Source organism: Chinchilla lanigera, unplaced genomic scaffold (assembly GCF_000276665.1).
Source record: "Chinchilla lanigera isolate Chin_1 unplaced genomic scaffold, ChiLan1.0 scaffold00137, whole genome shotgun sequence".
NCBI lineage: Eukaryota > Metazoa > Chordata > Mammalia > Rodentia > Chinchillidae > Chinchilla > Chinchilla lanigera.
In genome coordinates this window covers 2,050,345-2,071,884 of record NW_004955538.1, presented here as the reverse complement: position 1 = coordinate 2,071,884, position 21,540 = coordinate 2,050,345, and the positions used below count along the sequence as shown (strand labels likewise).

Genomic DNA, 21,540 nt, shown 5'->3' with positions numbered 1-21,540 from the left:
TTTCAGATCACAGGCGTAGGATGAGGTAGCTGTGGTGTGGTACACGCCCTGGGACATGTGAGGGAGCCAGCCTGGGGAAGGGAAGCTGAGGGGAAGCAGTGGCTAAATCCACTCACAAGGATGGGGTGACCCCACATGTGGACTGTAGACGTGGCCTTTGGGGACGGGAAGAGCAAGTGCATTCTCGGTGGCCTTTGCTTGTGCCTGGGGCTCAGAGAGGAAAAGGACCAAGATGCCCAGCTTCTCAGCTGCTGCTGGGGCCTCTGGGGGCAGTGGCATGTGTGGCTGTAGGAGAGGCGGGAGTGGCTGCACTCATGCCACACCCCACAGGACACACAGCTAACTGCCACTCCTCCGCCACAGACTGCGTGTTTCCGTGAAGAGCGTGATGTGCTGGTGAATGGCGACTGCCAGTGGATCACGGCGCTGCACTACGCGTTCCAGGATGAGAACCACCTGGTAGGTCTGTCCCACTCCCACAGCCTGTCCTCCTTTGTGCTGCCTTTAGGACATGCGCATCTGCCTAGACAAAGCAGGGGCTTGTGATGTCAGAATCAGCAGTAGGGTTTGACAGCCACGGACGCAGAAGTCTGCGGGAAAGTCTGTACATCTCGTCTAGTCACTAGGTTACGGATCACTCCGTTCTCCAGCTGTATCATTTAAGTAGCCTGGAGCTTTGAAACATCTGACGTGACTCAGGTGAGAGGACAGGAAACCGCTGTAGTGCTCCAGCCCCAGGGGCCAAGGGCTGCTTCTCTGCCTGCCTCCCGGCCACCTGTTGAGGGTGCCCTTGGGGGCTGTGTTGCAGTGTTTTTGGTGCCTCTGGTCACCTGCTTGTTCTTCACTTGCGTGGTGAGTGAGCGCCGTGGTCCACACGTGTGTGGAGCTGAGCATGGACACTGGGCAGCCACCTTAGGAGTGCAGGGAGAGTAGGCTGTGGCTTTGAACCCCAGGTGGCCCGCAGGAAGCCCACTCAGAACTTCCTCCCTGGAAGGACATTCTGGGTCTCCTAACCTCAAAGCGCCTTTGGCGCGGGGTGGGCTGGGGTTGGGGTGTACCCAGGCCCCAGGCCACAGGAAGACTGGGGAAGCAGGTCTCTGTTTCAGGTCCTCTGCTGGGTGTGGTTCTACAGCTGTGGCAGGTAGGGTGTAACAGCCATGGTCATTGCAGCTTCCAAGTGGGGGCCTGAGACCCTTCTGTGCTTCATGTTTGAGGTACTAGGGATTGAACCCATGGTCTTTGCACTGAGCTACAGTTTCCAGCTGCTTTTATTCTGAGACAGGGTCTCACTAAGTCTTGGAAGTTTCCTAGGCTGGGCTTGAATTTATGATCTTCCTGTCTCAGCTTTCCAGAGTGCTGAGATTACAGGTGTGCACCACCACACCCAGCTCTTTTTTTCCCACAGTGGCCGATTTAACCTTTTCATCGCGAAGCTCCTTGGTCATGTGTTCCATTTGTTCATAAAAAAGAAAATATGCTGGGCGTGGTGGCGCACCTAGTCCTAGCACTTGGGAGGCTGAGGCAGGAGGATCGTTGTGAGTTCAAAATCAGCCTGGGCTGCAAAGTGACTTCTAGGGCAACCTGAACTGCATAGTGAGAGCCTGTCTCAAAAATACCAAAAAAAAAAAAAAGAAAAGAAAAGATTGTAGGCTTTCTTTTATTCATTTTAGAATAATCTCTTAAATATCAAAAACTTACCGGCACATGTCTATAATCCTAGCTCCTCTTGAGGCTGAGCTCGAGTTCAAGACCAGCATGCCCAACATAGTAAGACCCCATCTCAAAAACCAACATAACAAAACCCTTGCATTTGAACATACATGTTTGGTAAAACGTGTGTTAATGTTATTTATGTAGAATTCAGGGTGTACAGCCGGTTCCGACAGAGGGACAGCTGGTGTCTGTTGGGCACCTGCAGCACATCAGGCCCGTGGTGACCTTCCGCAGTCTTCCCGGTGAGCCTGTGAGGCTCTTGGGCTTTTCATTGTTTATAAATGGGGTGTCTGGGGTACAGGCGCAGCCACATGCCCATGGTCCTCATACAGATGGCAGCCACTGTGCCAGGGCCCCTGCCTGAGCCTGCCTGGCAGGTAGCAGATGACCTGGGGCTGTGTCCATGGAACCCTTACCTTCCTGGGTCAGGAAGTACCCTGAGGACTCGGTTGCCTCTCCAGCTTGTTTCCTTTTTCAGTAAGAACTGAATGGATTTCCAGGGAGCACTGGACAGCACAGATCTGTACAGAGGAAGATGCACTTTTGTTTTATTTCAAGTATTTTTCCAGAATCTGCATAGTGTGCTGCTGGGTAGTGTTAAGCAGGCATTAGCCTGTGTATTCTGAGCTGACACACCAATTAGGAATCTCAGAGAAGGTGTCCTTCGCTTGAGTTTTTGGAATGGCCTAGTGAAAAGAATGATGAAAGTGGAGGATGGGAGGAAGAAGCCAAAGGCATGGCAGTTTTCCAGTATGTGGCTAAGAGTCCTGATAGGGGAGCAGCAGACCTGCTCCCTGCAGATAGGTGTGTGCAGGGAGTTCCCCGCTGTGTTGTTCAGGGTGGACCGAGGCCTGCGTGCAAGTGCAGCTAGTGTCTGTGACCCCTGTGACCTGGAGGATTGGATTCCTCTGACCACCATGAGCCTGGCCGTGCTGTTGTCTCTGTAATGGGCATCTAACTTGGAGTCTCACAAAAGTTAAACCTGCTTCACCACTAACTAAAAGTGTGTTGCCTTGTTGACTTAACTCAGCATCTTACATTACATGAGAGGAAGTCATTGCTTTAGTTCTTACTCCAAGAAAACATTTTACTTGTTTGCCCTACATGTACTTAATGTACATGTCTTGTAAGTTTCTTCTGCAGGAGACAGACAGATACGCTGCACAGTATGCTTTTTGTTTATCTTTGTCAGTTTCTACGTTGGCACGGGAAACATCGGGCTCAGTTTGGTGTAGCCCTTGGTGCGTGCCTGCTGCTCTCTGGGCTGGAGACAGCAGGTGCGGGGACACAGGGGAAGGGACCCCGCACCTGCTGTCCTCCCCTTCTGCAGAGCCGTGCAATGTCTGCCCACTGTCCTCACTGCCCACCACCCCTCCGCACAGCACCCTGCCCTGCCTGGACTGTGTCACAGCCTTCCCAGTCCCTGTCAGCTGATGGAGCAGAGCCTGGTCTCATCTGTCCCTGCACACCAGGCTGCAGCTGCTTGGTGTTCTCTCTGCCCGTCTGGAGCACAGCCACCCCTCAGGCCTCTGCTGGACTTCCCACCCCGACCCCACTCCCCACCCCAGGGTCAGCATTCGGGAGCCCTTGGATACACTGCCAGCCAGCAAGGCCTGTCTCTGGCCCCTTCTGCTGCTGCTGCTGTCTGTGATCCACCTCCCTGCACTAATGTGAGCTCTGCTAGTGAAGAACATGCCTTCTGCCACGCATCCAGACCCTGGCTCCCAGGGGTGCCCACAGGCTCACTGCTGCGAGCGAGCAAGGGAGCTGAGTCAGCAAACACCCAGGAGAGGCTGTGTGCGGAAGGAGTAGGGTAAGGCGTAGGAGACAGGAGAGCAGTCACCAGGACACCACCCTGGGGTTTCCATTGCCCTTCACAGTGGGGAGGACACAGGCAGAGGGGGCAGTGGAGGGTGTCTCGAAGGCAGGACATGCGGCTGCTGGTTGAAGATGCAGGCTCCTCTGGTTCCTTGGACCCAGACAGCAGCATGGTGGGAGGTTTCCTGCCTGGGGCAGGACCCATGCATTGCTGAGGCCAAGTCTAGCTGTGTTATTGATTAGCGGGGTGGCATTGGCTGATCCCCGAAGCTCCCCTATAAAATGAGATCTTGACTGTACCTTGGGGAGGGCTGGTGTGAGGACTGACAGGAGCCATAGGCCCATGACAGGCACCATGAAGGTCACACAGTGGGCAGTAGCTGTGGCTGCTCATAGGTCCTTGATACATTCATTCATTCATTTATTCATTCATTTATTTAGAGACAGGGTCTATCTGTGTAGTTCAGGCTGGCTTTGAACTCATGTGTAGCCCAGATTGGCCTTGAACTGTGCAATGTTCTCCTGCCTTAGCTTCTAGAGTGCTAGAATTACAGGTGTGTGCTACCACACCCAACTCCTCCTTGATACCTTTTAAAGGATCAGCTTAGTAAACCAAGGAGTGATACTTCCTTCCTGTATTAAAGAGTTAGGGGTCTGGACCAGAGTATTTGTGTTTTCAGAGGAAATTAGTATTGGGACTGGTGCTTCCCCAGTGTCCCCAGGTATGTCTGAGGTGGAGTGGTCCCCAGCAGTGCAGGGTCATCTGCCACACTGCCACAGGCTGTGGTGGTCTGTCCCATCCCGGGCCTCTGGCCAGTAAGATGCCTGCATTGGGGGCCTCTTCAGCACCAGGGCCTCAGTAGCCTGAGCTGCCGTCCTCAGACAGAAGGTCTGCATGGGCCCGGTTCCGGGTCTCCAGCACCTGGTGCACAGTGGGCCTGGTGGCCATCTGCCAATGAGAAGACAGCTCTTGTCTTGCTCTGGTTTTTGCGGGAACCAGGGCTTTTCTGGATGGTTTGTAGAGTGAGGCATAAATATGCCCCCTCTGCTCTCTGATGATACCATCTTTCCCCCGGAGCTGTTGGTGCCCTGTGTAGTTATAGACACCCACCTCCCTTCCTGGTCCACTACCTGTCTGTGTCACAGGTCCTGGCAGGCCAAACCCATGGGACTTGGTAGACAGTGAATCTTGCTATTTGAGTCACCAGCTTTTGGAGGGCTCTCTCCAACTGCAGTCCTTCAGTTGTTTGTTTAATGATTAAATAGAGTCTTTATTTTTTTTTATTTTTCGTCTTTTTTTGAGACAGGGTCTCACTGTGCAGTTCAGGCTGGCCTTGAGCTCACTTTGTAGCCCAGGCTGGTCTCAAACTTGCAACTATCCTCCTGCCTCAGCCTCCCTAGTGCTGGGATTACAGGCATGTGCCACCACAGCTGGCTAAATAGAGTTTTTATTAGTTTGTTCTCTGTCACATGTGTCATGTAAGTTGCAGCAGCATTGTTGTAGCCTGCCCAGAAGGGAAATGCTGGGTGGCCATGTCCAGCCCTGGAGAGTCAAAGGGCTCCCAAGGGAAGCTTGGCCTTTACTTGTTGAGTTCAGTGGTAACTGAGTGTTGTACTATCTCCTTCATGTCCCGGTCTACAGTACTTGGTCATGGATTACTACGTGGGTGGTGATTTGCTGACCCTGCTCAGTAAATTTGAAGACAAGCTTCCAGAAGACATGGCGAGGTTCTACATTGGTGAGATGGTGTTGGCCATTGACTCCATCCACCAGCTTCACTATGTGCACAGGTAACCGCCCCTTGAGTATTTTGTAGACAGCACACAGAGTATTCCTTTGGGCATTTCCTCCGTTTCAGGCCCCAAGGAGGCCTCTGCAGTTGAGTCCCTCCCGTGAGCAAGCAAGTGCAGGATGGTTTTCCCCCAGCACACCTGGCATCCACGCATTTTTGGTTCTGCCACTACTGTGATGGCCTCGCCCCTGTCAGCATCTGCTTGGCAGTGCTCTTCCTGCGGTCCGCACTGGCCAAGAGGGGCAGTGGTGTGTCACCCCACGAAGCCCTTACAAAGCAGGGGGACTGGTTTGAAGAAGGGTGTTGCTGTCACAGCAGCGAGGCGGACACGCTGTTGGTGTGATGAGATCTTGCACAGTGCTTTTCTGTTGTCCTCTGTATTCTTTAATGTATAGTAGTTCTGCTTCTCTAAGTCATTATAGTTGCCAGCATTTATATTTCTGTTTCTTATTCTTGACAGAACTTTGCCTAATTCACAATACAGAAGTGAGCTCTTACCACAGGTCTCTAAGGAAATTAATTTAACTACCTTTTTAATGGTAGTTACCTGTCTGGTCCTGTTTGCCCCTAGTTAGAAAGCCTTCCTCTCATTTCTGATCAACTGCAGAGTAGCTTCTCTCTTTTGACCTCCAGGCACAGCTGACAAAAATATGGGTTGTTTTTTGTGGGTTTTTTTTTTTCAGACAGGTTCTCGCTACGTAGTTCAGGCTGGTCTTCAACTCACTATGTAGTTCAGGATGGCCTCAAACTTGCAGTGACCCTCCTGCCTCAGCCTGAGTGGTGGGATTACAGGTGTGCGCCACTACGCCTCGCTTTGACATGGAAATATGTAATCCAAAAACTTTTTTCCCCTAAGACTGCTTATTCAGTTTCAGTGCTTGGATGACCCTAGTCCTTTTTCTTTTTTTTGTTTGTGTTAAGTTTGGAGTTTATTTGTAGTGGTATCGTGGTTTATGAACTTAATGTGTTATGATTTTGGAGAAGATAGCTGTGTTTGTGTGGGAAGATGGCTGTGGTTGCATTTGTTATGCGATGCAGGGTTTGCAACCAAGCAAAATATTGCCAGTTGCTTGGCTTACGAGCTGAGTTCCTTGAAAAGAGACACATTTGTGAACTGAAGTATTAGTGTATATTTTTTGCAGTCAAAAGTTATACACCTTTTATTTATAGTTAATACTTTTCGGATTTCATTTAAGAAATCCTTCCTAAACTCAAAATCTAACAGGTATCTTCTATATTTCTACTAAGAGACTCCTTAGCATTTTTCCATTTAAAATAATCAGATGTAGGGAACAAACTTTTTATTTTGTGAAAAAATAAAACAAATTTTCATAACCAAATAAAAGACATAGTTATTACAGTGTGTATTGTTATCTTCAAAGTAGTTAGTCAGTATAAGACATAAACCAAAAAGAGTCTTACAAAAAAGAAGCAAATAGGTAGTATCCCAGACTTTCTTCCCACTGAACTGAGATGAGCCATGCCGAGCTCAGAGTGGAGCAGTCATGCTTGGAAGGAGGCCTTGTGGCTGGTGCGGTGGCTGTGTGTGAAGCTGAGCTGCACTGGGCGGGGTCACATGCTGAGTTTCTTGGGTTCACGAGTGATGCCACTGACTGGCACAGCCATAGCCGGGGCCCTTTTTTGGGGTCAGCGGAGGGCCAGGCCTGCCACCCACCAGCTGCTGTGGCAGCCTGGCCTGTAGGAGCTCCTGAGCTAGGAGGCGGTGGGAGCTAGGGCCCAGGACCCAGTGTGTGTGTCAGTGCCCCCCGGAGCTCAGCCCTGGGTACAGGAAAGGTGGAGGCTGGGGGGCAGAATCATAGAGGATGATAGCAAGAACATTGCGCTGCAGAGAGGGCAGAGAATGGAATAAGAACAAGCAGAATTAGTAATGGGATTTCAGAGAACGGAAAGGGTCTTGACTCTGGGAATATACAAAGTTCTGTAGAAGGTGAAGAGCAGGAATCTAACAAAGATAACCCAGAGAGGAAGCTCAGGAAGTCAGGGTGATCCTGGAGCCTGCCCAGTGGTGGCTTCTGCTCCAGAGTCTGCCCTAGGAAGTGCCCTGAGGAAGCCCCACTAGGAACGCGTTTGGCAGATTGCTCAGGGCAGTGGGGCAGCCTCCTTTCCAACACATCAGAGCAAGTCCTGGAATGGCAGTGCCCTGCAGATATGGAGGGAGGAACTACTGTATAAAGTATATTTATATAAAAATATTTTCACAAGCCGGGTGTGGTAGCTCATGCCTTTAATCCCAGCACTCTGGTGGCTGAGGCAGGAGGATTTTTGCAGGTTCGAGGCCAGCCTGGGCTAGAGTGTGAGTTCAAGGCCAGCCTGAACTGTATAGTGAGACCCTATCTCAAAAAGATAAAAAAAAATTCTACATTTCATATAAAAAAATTTTATATGAAAATATTATAATGTCTTCTCCTTTTGTAATAGCACACTTCCCAGGTTGGCTGGGAGGCTGTTTCCTCCTGATATACTGAGATTGCACATTTCTGGCTGGCATGTATGTATATGAATATAACAAATCCTCCTGGGGATCACACCACGAGGCAGACACTCCCATCAGCCCTACAGTGCCGATGAGTCAGGTCACCCAGTTATGATTTTGTTTGACTTGTTTCCTGCTGTGTATAGTTAGTACTTTTTTCCCTGTGGGCAGATACTTTAAGACTAAGCCAGTATCTTCCTCTTCCTGAGAATCTCCTGCTCATGTCAGGTGTCTGCCAGCAAGCTCCATGGGGCTGTCTGCTGGGCGGGCTCCCGAGTGCTGCTCTCTCACTGCAGGGTGGCCACACCAGCCCATCACCCTGAACCTGCTGGTGTTAGGAAGCGCCTCCCTAACCTTCGTGTTTGACTCTGCACTATCCGTGTGAATACAGGGAGCTTTTTTCCTCCTAGTGCTTTATGATTTGTCATTGTCTTGACTGGTTATTGTGCCCAGATTGACCTGTATTGGGCAGCAGAACCCGCCTGTTTGTGACTTGCCCTCCCTGGGTTTTGCATGAGGATGACCTCAGATTCTGGCTCATCTGGTACGTCTATGCTGTAGCTCAGTCATTTCTTTTTGGTGCTCTGATCCTTTAGCCGGGCATGGTTTGAATGGCCAAGGCCTAGGTGCTAGGTGTGCTCCTTGCAGCAGGGGTGCCTACTGCTTAGCCGTTGGAGCACAGAGGCATGAACGCAGGTGTTGCACATAATGTTGCACATACATGTCTACATGCACCTCATCATGGTGGGCAGTGGAAGTTCATTTCCAGGCTCTTCCAGTTCCACATTTTGGGTCTCCTCCTGCTAGAGACTCGCTCCTTGCAACGAGCTCAGCGATTCATCCACTCTGACCTGTGGTGTGGAGCAGCTCTGAATTGCCTTGCCCCAGCACTGCCCTAAACAGACCCTCCCACCCTGGGCCCACTCACCACCTGCACCTCCATGAAATTTATGCTCAAAAGTCCCGTGGACCTGTGATGTGTTGATGTTTCCTGGGCTGTGTCCTTTCAGTGTAGTGCTGAAGTTCTGTTGCGCTCGCTGGTGTCAGCAGCTTCTGCTTGAGGCTCTGTGCCCCAGCTTTGGGGATGTTACTGCACTCTGTGAGCGTGTAGGACACTCAGGTGTCCCCCAGACACCACGCTGCAGTAAGTAGCTCCAAGTGGGGTCGGCCCTTCCCACTCCCCCTGCCAGCTGCTGTCCTCTGCTCTCGTGTTCATGGTTCCTTATTTCTCTGTTCCTACAAGGTAGGCTGCTAAGTCGTTAGGGGTATACTTTTGCATTTTGTTTTTTTCATTTAACTATGTATGGTAGAAGTCCTCCCATGTAGGGGTCATGGAGCTCTTCATTCTTTTTTTTTTTTGGTGTTTTTGAGACAGGGTCTCGCTATGCAGTTCAGGCTGGCCTTGAGCTCACTTTGTAGCCCATGCTGGCCTCGAACTCACAATGATCCTCTTGCCTCAGCCTCCCGAGTGCCGGGATTACAGGCGTGCGCCACCATGCCTGGCTCTTCATTCTTTTTGACATTTGTATAGTGCTCTGTTCTGTGTAAATGCTGTTATTTATTCACGCAGCCTCCTGGGAGTGGTCGTGAGTTGGATTCCAGGGTTCTGTGGTTATAAACATATAGTAATGAGTACCCTTGTGCTTGAACGTGGTTGCATTGTTGGTGTCTTCAGATGATCCTGGAAGCCGCATTGCTGAGTAGAAAGAAGTCAGACACGTATGCAGCTTTGTCACAGGTCGCCACTTCCCCATGGGCCATCGCCCCAGCGCGGTGTGGAGTGCATTTGTCCTTGTAGCCTTGCCAACACGGTGTTTCGGAGCTTTGCAAGTTTTGCCATCTGATGGATGACAGCAGCACCAGGGTTGTGGTTTCCTCTCCTGTGGGGCTGGTGTGCCTGCCTCTGTGTGCACTCACCTTCTACAGATTTCTGCCTTATTTCCTTCAGTTGTTAAAGAAATACTTGTCTTTTATCTGTAATATGTGTTGCACATATTTTTCCTAGTTCCCATTTGTTTTTTTTTTTTTTTTTTTTTTTTTTTTTTTTTTATTTTGTTTTGCTATTTGATATCATCTTGTTTTTTGGTCTTCTATTTATTTTTACTTAATGTTCTTGGCTGGCCCCAGCCAGGGTTGCTGTGTCTTTGTAGGCTTTTCTTGGCTATAATAGTTTCTCACACTTTGATTTTGTCTGTGCTGGGGTTTGAACCCAGGGCTTTTGCACTGAGCTACATATCCAGGCCTTTTCATTACTTATTTACTTGAGACACAGTCTTGCTATGTAGTTCAGGCCTGCCTTGAACTATGTATCGCAGGCTGGGCTTGAACTCAGAGATCCTTCTGCGTCAGCATTGTGACTGCTAGGATGACAAGTGTGTGCCACCATGCCTAGCTAGAGAAGACCTTTTTTTTTCAGTCCTTAGAAAGGAGGAGAAGTCATGTTTCCATTTGGTACTTTCGTTATTCATGTAGTTTCATTTCTTACGTAATGGGTCTCTCATCCATTCAGGGTTGGTTGTTGTCGTTGTTTCTCACAGTGCTCAGGACCCCAGGGCCTTGCACATGCTGGGATTGTTCTTGCATGCAGCACAGGAAAGGGCCTTCATTCTGTTCTTACCCGGTGGCCTGTGGTGGCTACGTGGGTAAGCTTGTCTCTCCCTGTGACTCACTGTGACTTAAGGCAGCGCCTCCGTATGATCTCAGTGCCTTTGTGCCTTTGTGGGCTGCAGAGGTTCTGCCAGTCCCGTCACCTCCTGCCTCTCAGAGGACCCTCGCTGCGGCAGTCTTGAACTAGCCACGTAGGCCACCCCCCCAACCCCGTCAGAGCGCCTGGTCCTACTGTAGCTTGGCTTGTTTGTGCTTCTGTTTTAGCTTCTGTGGCTCCAAAAGCCAAGAATTGTTTTTACTTTTGTTGGTTGTTTTGTTTTGTGTTTGTTTGTTGTTGTTGAGACAGGGTCTTGCTACGTAGTTTGGGCTGCTACATAGTTCAGGCTGGTCCTGAACTCAGTAGCCCAGGCTGGCTTTGGACTTAAGGTGATCCTCCTGCCTCAGCCTTCTGAATGCTGGGATCACAGGCATGCACCATCCCACCTGGCATGTTTTGTTTTTGTAATGGTCTGTCAGGCTTTCTGGTCTCTCTCTCCTTTTGGAAAGTCCTCTTGCATTAGGGTTGTAGTATTCTGTTCTGTGTTTGGGTTGCTTCAGGCCACAGTTGTGGATGTGTGGCTTCTCTGGGCCTGGCCCACGTGTCCAGCTGCTACACTTGGACTCTACTGTGTGCCTCATCTCTTCATACTTCCGCTGTCCTACCTGCCCGCCCCCCCCGTCAGTGCCTTTCACTAGATTTTAATTTGAATTCATTCTCCTTTGGGGATCGTACACATCAGTATTCATTTCTGATAAGATGTTATGCTTTATCTTCTATTTCGTCCCTGAATTAAGTCCACTCCTTATTTCTGCTTATTTCTGTCCAGTTTTTTTTTTAGGTTTTTGTTTTTTAGTTATTCATCATGGGATTTTTGTTTTTGTTTTCGTTTTTTTCTGGATGCCTGTTTGATGATACTTGTTTCAGTTAGGGTGCTTATGGTTTTCTTTCTTGGTAAGAACTGTTTCCTTTCCTTGTGTCTGTCTGTGTGCGTCCTGCCAGGCACCTTGTGGACATGGGGCGGTCCGTCCTTGGGGCAGCTAGGTGTAGCTGCCTGCTCCTGCAGGCGGATGGCTGTGTCATTCCTTACTTGTCTGTACAGGTGGTACTGCTGGGAAGAAGCTTGGATGTGCCATTGGTGCTTTTAGAGCTTGTGTCCCTCTGTGGGTCTGTTAGATTGTTCTGCTGGGAGGGAGGGTGAGCATTTGGGAGAGTGCAGGAGAACAGCCGAGAAAGCAGCTTTCTGCACAGTGTGCATCCATGCTCCTGTGCTGTGAGCAAGGCACTCCGCTGCACGTCCTCCTTATAAAATACACTTAGGGGGTGGGGGTTGTAGCTCAGTGGTACTGCACCTGCCTGGCAAGCACAGGGTCCTGAGTTCGATTCCTGGTACCAAAAATAAATAAAGTAAAACAAAGTACAGTACAGTACAGTGCAATACAATATACTTGGGGTATCGGATGTTTGTTAGCCTGTAGCAGTCAGCTGGGGTCTTTCCTTATTTCTCCAAGATGTCACTGCCTGCTTCCTTTGTGTGACACCCTGAATTTCTTGACTTTGTGTTCTGTGTCTGTGTAGGACTGCCCACTCTGTACTGTGTGGCGCTGGGGTGACCTTGCATAGTCACACCTTTGGGCATCCTTTGTCTGACCCTGGGCTGTGTGCAATCCTCTTGGACAGTGGCTGTATCATCTCAGTTCCGGGGAGATTAGCTGGGTGGGTGATGGACAGAAAGAACAGTGCCACCCGCTGGGTCACTGGGGCTTCAGTGAGTGGTGGTGATGGCGGCGGCAGCTGCCCTTCCTGCTGGGCTGCCCTGGTGGCCTTGCTCGGTGGCCACTGCCCTTCTTGCAGGGCTGGTGCCCGTTCCTCAGGTGACCCTGGACCCACTGCCAGTGAAGAGCTGTGACGCAGCGTGCCCCACGAGATGGTTAACTTGCGTGTTTGTTCTATGCGCAGAGACATCAAACCGGACAACGTCCTTTTGGATGTGAACGGTCACATCCGCCTGGCTGACTTCGGCTCGTGTTTGAAGATGAATGATGATGGAACTGTGGGTATTTCTTTTGGAGATTTTCCATTTGGTTTTGACTGGCTTGTAGTTATAAGGTGCTTGAATGTTCAATTTGAGATACAATTGGGAAATCAATTTTACCGTTGGGTATAGTGGCACATGCCCATAATCCCAGCAGTCAGGAGGCTGCGGCTGGAGGGTCTCCATGAGTTCAAGGTCAGCCTGGAGTATACAGTGAGACTTTGTCTCAAAAGAAGAGAAGAGAAAAAGAAGTAGAAATCAACCTTATTAATGTAAATTAAGAAAATGAATCTATTTAGGAGACAACAGAAGATTCTCCTTTAGGGAATTTTTTTAAAGTTTAAAAGCTTCTTTGTTGTTTTTCGAGTTGATGAGGGCCATGTGTGTGCGTTCAGGGAAGTGGTTTCCTTCCTGAGACCCCCACTTCCCCCAGGGCAGCTCCCAGCCCCCTTGATGGGCCCGGCCCAGCATGCTGTGTGACCAGTTCTCATGGCACATGGCAGGCGACTTCCTGCTGCTCGGGGCTTGCATGGCAGTGTTGCAGGTCAAGACCCAGGGCTTCGTGGTTGATGGGGCTCACAGGCCAGCAATGCTCGTACTGCAGGACAGAGCCCCCTGCTTGTCCTCCACCCAGGACCATGGGTGGTTGTCCAGTAGCTCAGCTACCGCCAGCTCTGCTCTCACTGCCCTAGGCACTGTCCTGTGTGTCTGGGAGTGCGCTGTGACGCTTCCCAGGGCTAGCAGCCCAACCTTTCCTCCTGGCATTTGCCAGGCAACTGTACAGCAGGGTCCAGCCAGCAGCATTTTGCAGCCATGACAACTTGTGCTCGCTCTTTCCCCAAAGCTGGTCTCTTGTTTTGAAGTCCTGCCCTCAGCTGATGAGGTGGTGCACTGCTGTTCTCAGCTCCAGCCTCCCAGTGACCAGAGCACTGGTCTCACTCACCCTTTTTACCTGCATGTCCCCCACCACAGTCTCCCCGCCACTCATTCAGGTGAGCAGCTGTCACCACACAGGCCCTAGGCACTCTCCCCAGAAGGGACCCAAGGGGAGACACTGGCCTGTGATGGCTGCCTCAGCTTACTTGGCCCCCTCTTGGTTTCTTGTGATGAGTGCCCCTCAGTGTTTGCAGCTGGGGAGAGGTGTCCCTGCACTGAGGCACAAGGCCCCAGGGAACTCTTCTCTCCCTTTGTGGGGATATGGTTACCTCCCGGTCCCCTGTCCAGGAAATGCCAGAGTGCACCAACTTGCTGTGTTCTACCTGGGACAGCCAGAGTGGGCTGCAGATGGGCAACCTTGTTAGAAACACGTGCCCCTTCCCCAGGGTCTGTGGGAGGGTCAAGGACTGGGCTGGATGCGCTGGGAGCAAGGTGGGACAGAGGTGAGAACTCTGCCTCCTGGGGCTCAGAAGGTTGCCATGAGGCATGGGGGGCATTGGGCCTTGAAAGACTGTGGCAGCAGGGCCTGCGTGATCTTAGCACTCCAAGAGAGTGTTGGTCTGCCCTAATTTTGAGTTCAGCTTTAAGTCCTGGTCATTCACCCCTTTCATTCCATAATTATTTCCTTTCCTTTTGCTGCTGAGCTTCAGAGAAAGTGTTTAGAGGTTTGTGGTTAAAGGCTTTGGGGTTTCCCTTCAGCACTTGCTCTTCCCCAGGTCCAGTCCTCTGTGGCCGTGGGCACGCCTGACTACATCTCGCCTGAAATCCTGCAGGCCATGGAGGATGGCATGGGCAAGTACGGGCCTGAGTGTGACTGGTGGTCCCTGGGCGTCTGCATGTACGAGATGCTCTATGGGGAGACGCCCTTCTACGCCGAGTCGCTTGTGGAGACCTACGGGAAGATCATGAACCATGAAGTAAGGCCTTGTATCTCCCTTGGCATCCTGCCTTTCCCGAGGCCTGGAGGGAGGGAAGGAGGGAGGGAGGGAGGGAGGGAGAGACAGAGGGGAGGGGAGGAGAGGGGAGGGGAGGGGACTTGGCTGCAGCCGCACTGGTTGCGGACTGAAGACCTGGGCATAAGGTAAATTTCCATTTTCTTGGTCAAGACATAAGGCAGTCTGCGTGTGTTCTGTAGAGCAGCCTTCTGGACCTGGGTTTTCCCTGGAGACTGCAGAGCACGTGCTTAAGGTTGTGCCGGTGCCCTTTCCCCACAGCACACCCTCAGGCTCTTTGCCACTGTGAAGAGTGGAAATGCGTCATGCAGTGTGGTAGCAAGTTAGATGTGAGGAAAGCCAGAGAGCCTTCATGATTTTGTAGTTTGCCTCTTGCAGCTGGAGGTCCCCAGCTTTGGTTTGTGTTTAGTTATCATGAAATATAAAGGGCTGTTGTTTCGTGTGTGTCTGTATCTCAGACTGCTCTCACACGTCCACTTCTGTGCTGCTTTGTACCCTCACAGGAACGATTTCAGTTTCCATCTCATGTCACTGATGTCTCTGAAGAAGCCAAAGACCTCATTCAGAGGTTGATCTGTAGCAGAGAGCGTCGGCTAGGGCAGAACGGAATAGAAGACTTCAAAAAACACGCATTTTTTGAAGGTCTGAATTGGGAAAATATACGAAACCTTGAAGCACCTTACATTCCAGATGTGAGCAGTCCCTCTGACACATCCAACTTTGACGTGGATGATGATGTGCTGAGAAACACTGTAAGTGTCATGACCGCACCGTCTCAGCAGAGCCTCCCTGGGTCTGGATGTTGGCAGGGTTAGGCCAGGGACATGCTCAGCACCCGAGTAGGTTGCGGGACTGTGCTGATTTGTGAAAAGTGTGGCAGTTGTCTCATGAAAGTGTACTTTTACTCTACCCTTCAGCTTGGTCCTTACTGCCGCCTTTAAAAGATAAGTTATTCAGCATGACTTTTGGAACTCATCAGGAAGGTTTTTGTTTTTCTTTTTCACCATAGTTCTTTCATTTTCAAAGCAGTGTCACATGCATGCTTGTGTTAAGGCTTCATCACAGCCCTGTGGACACTGTGTCAATATAAAGACTTGAGACAAGCTTGTAACCCCAGCACTCGGGGAGACTGAGGCAGGAGGACTGCCTTGGCAACTGAGCAAGACCCTGTCTCAGGAGGAAAGTGAGAGAAGTGCTGGAGATACGGCTCAGTGGCAGAGTGCTTACCTAGCGTGTGTGAGGCCCAGAGTTTAATCTGAACTGCCAAAAAAAATTGGTTTTGGCCTCATCAGACCCTTACATGTGACTTGGCTTGGAGATGGAGCAACTGAGGTTCTAACCAAGTGAAAAAAAATTTACTCCTTAATTAAGAGAATTTGTGCCGGGCGTGGTGGTGCACACCTGTAATCCCAGCCCTTGGGAGGCAGGAGGATCGTTGTGAGTTCAAGACCAGCCTGGGCTACAAAGTGAGCTCAAGGCCAGCCTGAACTGCATAGCGAGACCTTGTCTCAAAAAGACAAAGAAAAAAAAGAGAATTTGTTATATTAAAATACTCCCACTTGATATACATGCCTTATCCCTCTTGACCTCTTAAAATAAATGAGTTTGATCTTAGGAAACTCCTGGTTGCTTGAGGTTCTCGTCCAGAAACTGAGGCCCTGGGGAGAACCTTTGGAACCCTTGTGCAGCTTTGTGGGAGGTTATCTGCTTAACTTAGCCCTTGTTTAGGTGCTTCCTCTTTGGCATAAGAAGTGACTTCAGACCCCGTGGAGGAAAGACTGTTAGAAGTAGTATCACAGTTGAAAGGCTTGCTCCTGGACCCCAGAGGAGTGGCTCCACACTGAACTGCCCAGATAAATACCTTTGATTTATTTAAGATCCTCCACCTGAAAAATAGTGCTGCCTTGGAGTCCAGAGTTCCTTTCTGCCTGAGGCCTCTTTTGGGCCAAAGACCTGAGAGTCCCATGCCTGTGTCCCCAAAGCACTGCACTTGCCACGACATTGTCTGCACTTGGCTGTGCTGAGTCGTGCTTTCAGGGCTTTGAACAGTTCAGCAGTCTCCAGCCTGATGCAAGCAGGCAGACAGTGCGCTTGTCCTGACTCATTGTGCATACCAGGGGCAGAATTACAGAAACCCACTGATGCCACGTGGAACGACGTTCCTCTAACCTGTCCCCTTCCCTGGCACCTCCTGCTGCACCACACTGGAACATACTCTGTGCTGTGCCGGCTGTGGGCATGAAGGTCTCACGTGTGCTGTTTGTGTTCTTACACAGGAAATATTACCTCCTGGCTCTCACACGGGCTTCTCTGGGTTGCATTTGCCTTTCATCGGTTTCACGTTTACGACAGAAAGGTACGTGTGGCTCTTCTTCGCTGCAGAGCCTTCCCCGGGGATGGGTCTGCATGTGGGCATCTGCATGGCCAAGGGTCCTTGGCAGGCTACAGAAACGTTGCTCAAGGGAGAACAGGGGGGCTTGTCTGATATAATACATGCCTGATGGCTGCAGGTCTGTGTCAGGGTTGGCACTGTTTTTGAAAGGGCAAAATAGTGAATCCAGTCCTGTGCCACGTAATGATGGTCATTCAGACGGCATTCGACTCTGTCACAGGAACCAATCCTGCCAACACTGACCCGTGGGCCAAAGCCCACCACAGCCTGCTCTTGTCATTCAGACAGCATAGCTGTGGCAGTGCTGTAAGATCACAGTGGACGTGAGACTCCTCACGCCTAGCGCTGTCACGGTCCTCCTAGGTCTGTTGCAGGACAACACCTTGCTCGTGTGTGCGATGCCTGTGTAAACACATTTACTGTGCTGCCAGTCGCGTACACCTGTTATCCCAGCACTGTGGGAGACTGCGGAAAGAAGATCCCAAGTTGGGCCCTAGCCATGGCAACTTCACAAGGCTCTGTCTCTAAATGGAGGGTGGGGGTACAGCTCAGTGTGAGGGCCCTGGGTCCAATCCCCAGTAGTGGAAAAAAAGAAAAGAGCACAGCACATACAACTGCTGTAGTCCATTACACTCCATACTGCGGTAAGCAGCCATACACTTACTTGCCTGTGTCCTCTGCTGAGCTGTTGCGTTGTGGAGTACATCTCCTTAGGAAAGATAGCTCACCATAAAGCAGTGTGCCAGGTGTACTGGCTGCAGCCTCGTGTACTTGTGTTCACTGAATCTCTTGACTGTGTCTTTTTTCTTGTGTTTGATTTACTTTTGTGTGAGTAAGCTGTGATATTTGCACAATAGAATCTCATAGCACATTTTTTTAGAACCCCATCCCTATCCTTAAGCAACACAGGGCTGTAATTTGGGTATTGTGGTCTCTGTTGTGTTTCTTTTCCTTTTACAACCATTTGCTTGTTTGTTTGTAATGCTGGGGACTAAACCCAGGGCCTCACAAGCTAGACAAGCACTCGACCACCAAGCTGCATCCCCAGCCCTTTCACTGTTTTATTTTGAAACAAGGTCTTGTTAAATTCCCATGCTGACCTTGAGCTTGCGCTCCATCTGTCTCAGTCCGTGTGCATCATCAAACCCCCTCTAGCCCTTTAAGCTGCGTAAACACCGTTCCAGTGCAGCATGGCTCCAGAGCAGGCTGTGGTGGGCTTTGGCCCATGGGTCAGTGTTGGCAGGATTGGTTCCCGTGACAGAGTCGAGCTGCAGCTGTTCCCACCTGGGCTCAGCTACAAGCCATCTTCCTTCAGAGCACTCTGCTGGCTTTTGTAAGGACTGGAGCCCCAGCTGCAACTTCTGTCAGCGGAGCTGGAACACGTCCCAGGTGTGGGGTGCAAGCCCTCAGGTGCCAAGACTGTGTCCTCATGGGTCTCTTTGTAAATTTATGTGGCTGATTTAGGAAGGAAACTGAGGCCAAGAAGAAAGAAAGGTGAAACAAGACAAATAATCCAGGCTTGTGCCTGAAGGAAGGTGGCAGAGTTGGGCTCGCGGGCACTCCTGGGAGCTGGCAGTTGAAGCAGTGAGGGCTTCAGGAAAGGCTGCCTCCACTGAAGCCAGTGGGAGTCTCTGTAGGCATAGGGGCGGGGCCTCACCACAGGAAGTGTCAGGTGGGTGCGTTGATTAGGTCCCTGGTGCAGAGGCCCTTGACCTTCCCAGTACTCCCCAGCTTCCTGAGTGCTTTTCATGTTTGCAGGCCCTGGTCCCAGGCCTGCCCCACCAGTGCTCAGCTTGGCAGGGTGTACCCCAGGCTCTCCTCCCAGGACGGACACCCCTGCAGAAACATTGGCCAGGCTGTGCTCTGAAATAGATACTATACCCTACTGCATTTAGCAGGCTCAGTGGGGAAGTCAGGAAGGTTTTCCTGACATCATGTCTTGTAATGAGCTAAGCATACCTACATATACAGCAGTCTGAGAATTGAGGCCATGTGGTCAGAGAACATCTTCAGCTTCTGTTTGGGCAGAGCTGGCACTTGGACTTGGGTACACATTCATGCAAGATGGCTGGGCCTGTATGACTTAGCCTACAGGGACTGTTCCGTGTGCAGGGTAAGCAGAGGAGCCCAGCGGGGAGGAGGGGTTTGACAGCTCTCAGGTGGTCCAGCAGTGAGTGCCACAAGTGAAGGGCTTGGGTGACCTGCAGGCTCCAGCCACCTGCTGAGAGCTTGCAGTTAGGTGTCCCATTCTCTCAGTCCACTGGGTGAAATGCTGGTTAGGTTTTCAGTTGGGTGTGAGTGTGGGGTAGCAGGCATGTCTCCTCCTTGTGGAGGCCTGTCTGACAAGCTGTGAGACCGTGTCCATGTCAGGGCCCAGGCCCAGCCTGTGCTCTGTGAGCTCTTGTCTCGTTTTGGCTCCATACACGCTAAAGTCTTTTCACAGGTACAGTATTCTGTCCCTTTAGAGACTGTATCCCCAGGAAGTCTGTAAGTGCTAGTGAAGTCACTGTCAGTTCTTGGTGGCTGAGAAAGCATGGCGCTCTTACTTCACAGCTGTTTTTCGGACCGAGGCTCTCTGAAGAGCATGATGCAGTCGAACACACTCACCAAAGACGAAGACGTGCAGCGGGATTTGGAGAACAGCTTGCAGATAGAGGCCTATGAGAGGAGGATCCGCAGGTTGGAGCAAGAGAAGCTGGAGCTGAGCCGCAAGCTGCAGGGTGAGTGCAGGAGAGGCCGGGCGTAGGCTGCAGTGCTGTTGCGCACACGTGGCCACACTCACGCTGCGCCTCTCATAGAGTCCACCCAGACTGTGCAGTCACTCCACGGCTCCGCGCGGACCCTGAGCAACTCAAACCGGGACAAGGAGATCAAGAGGCTGAATGAGGAAATCGAGCGCTTGAAGAGCAAGGTTGCAGGTGAGCATTCTCTGTTCTGGGTGTTCTTGCCCTGAGGGGACCCTTTCTGTCCTTCCCACAGTTGGAAAGCAGGAAAGGCTGAGCTGCAGGACCTCTTCAGAGTTCTGGCCCTCATCAGGGTTGTTCCCACCCTGTGCGATGATGATCATTTCAGTTACTGACCTCAGTCGGTTACTGACCTCTCCACAAGCTCTTGCTTTTCCTCTGTCGCTCTACAGTTCCTCAGCCTCTCGCACCCATGGCTGGGTCTCTTTTCCACATCCAGGGGCCTACTGCTGCCGCTTCCCGGATATGAAAGCTTCCTCAGGACTCAGGTCCCTTCCAAACCACGACCCTCCCCGACCTGGGCTGGCCCTGCATTCACTCGCAGCTCCAGGTCGCTCTGACTCTGTCCTCTTTCCATTTCCCACCTGATCCCACTGTCCTGATCCCAGAAGGACACAGATGAGTCAGTGTCTCACTGAAACCTTCATTGCCACTGAGAAAGGGCCAGGTGCTGTGCTGAGTTACTCATTGCACAGGGACTGTGACACAGACCCGTGCTCCCACGGGCTCACAGTCCATGGGAGAGTGGTCAGAACAAAGTCTGGGACCTGTTCATTACAGGTAGTTTGTGGCACATGGATGTGAAAAAGCAAAAGGCCTGAGTTCAAGGAGTGTGACCCAAGTTAGCAGATAATCCTTCCCACGGGGCCAGCTAACAGCACAGCCCCGCACCCCAAGGAGCACAAGTGCAGTTTAATTCTCTTCTGCCCAGACTTGAATAGGCTTGAGCGACAGCTGGAGGGCACCGTGACGTTGCGCCAGGAGCATGAGGACTCCGTGCACCGGCTGAAGGGCCTGGAGAAGCAGTACCGCCTGGCTCGGCAGGAGAAGGAAGACTTCCACAAGGTGGGGGGGCGGGGCAGGGCTGAGCTTTGAGGACCTTCAGCCCTGAGGCCCTGGTGTGCAGGCTGTGCCCACAGCCCCCAGGTGGCAGCAAAGCCGGAGCTCCTCCCTGGAGGCCTGATGTGCCCACTCTGTAGCTATTGTCTTCTGTCTCTACCCACCTCTCGAAGTAGGCAGCACCTCCCCGTCCAGAGCATGTGACATTGCCCGCAGTGACCAAGGGAGTGGGAATCAGCCAGTCTGCCCCGCCCCGCCCCGTCACAGCTCTGCCATGGCCCCTGCTGCTCCTCTCAGAAGGGCCTTCTTGGTTAGGACCCGTAGCTCTGAAGAGGTGCTGTTGAAATGGGGGCGTCCCCCCAGACCTTTACCAACTTGACTCTCGAGATGTGTCAGACTTCATGCTCAGTGCCCATGCATTGATAATATAATTTGGACCACATTTTCTAAAACACGTTCCTCTACCCATCTAAGTCTTGAGTAGTTTGTTATCAGTTCTCTCAAACGTACAGGCTATGTAGCCCAAGTTACTAAGGACGTGTGGTGCCATCCCAGCTGTGGACCTGAGCCCAGGTGCAGTGTGGGGAAATGAGGCCTCTCCTTGCTGCCATGCAGTCACACTAATTCCCCTGAACCAAGCCCAGACCAGCCTGGTAGATGACCTGCCCTCCCTGTTGTGGGAGCTGCTGTGCTCCAGGTCAAGTCACCTCTGGCGTCACACTAGTGGCATGATAGCGACCAAGCAGCCAGATTGTCAACTGATTGCAGACACTGACCATCTAGATGGCAGACCAGTTGCTGGGAGATGAGGGCTGTAAGTGTAGCCAGTGGCAAGGCCCAGTCGTGACTGCCAAGAGGGACAGTCAGCGTCTGTCCCTCAATTCTCACAACAGGTTCCTATAGCAACTGTGTTATTGTTCCTCACTTTGATTTAGATCTTAAATGTGCATAGTCATGGG

The 21,540-nt window shown here is 51.3% G+C and overlaps 1 protein-coding gene across 1 annotated transcript in view; it reads left to right on the top strand.

Moving 5' to 3' along the window:
* The window catches only part of Cdc42bpb (CDC42 binding protein kinase beta (DMPK-like)), a gene marked incomplete at its 5' end in the record, with an annotated part of 89,533 nt that overhangs the window by 41,329 nt on the left and 26,664 nt on the right, over positions 1-21,540 (top strand). Inside the window, 9 exon segments of the mRNA XM_013507874.1 lie at positions 364-459; positions 5,174-5,322; positions 12,422-12,515; positions 14,150-14,350; positions 14,890-15,138; positions 16,663-16,742; positions 19,332-19,498; positions 19,577-19,696; positions 20,454-20,587. Of these exon segments, the coding sequence (XP_013363328.1) occupies positions 364-459; positions 5,174-5,322; positions 12,422-12,515; positions 14,150-14,350; positions 14,890-15,138; positions 16,663-16,742; positions 19,332-19,498; positions 19,577-19,696; positions 20,454-20,587 (1,290 nt within the window).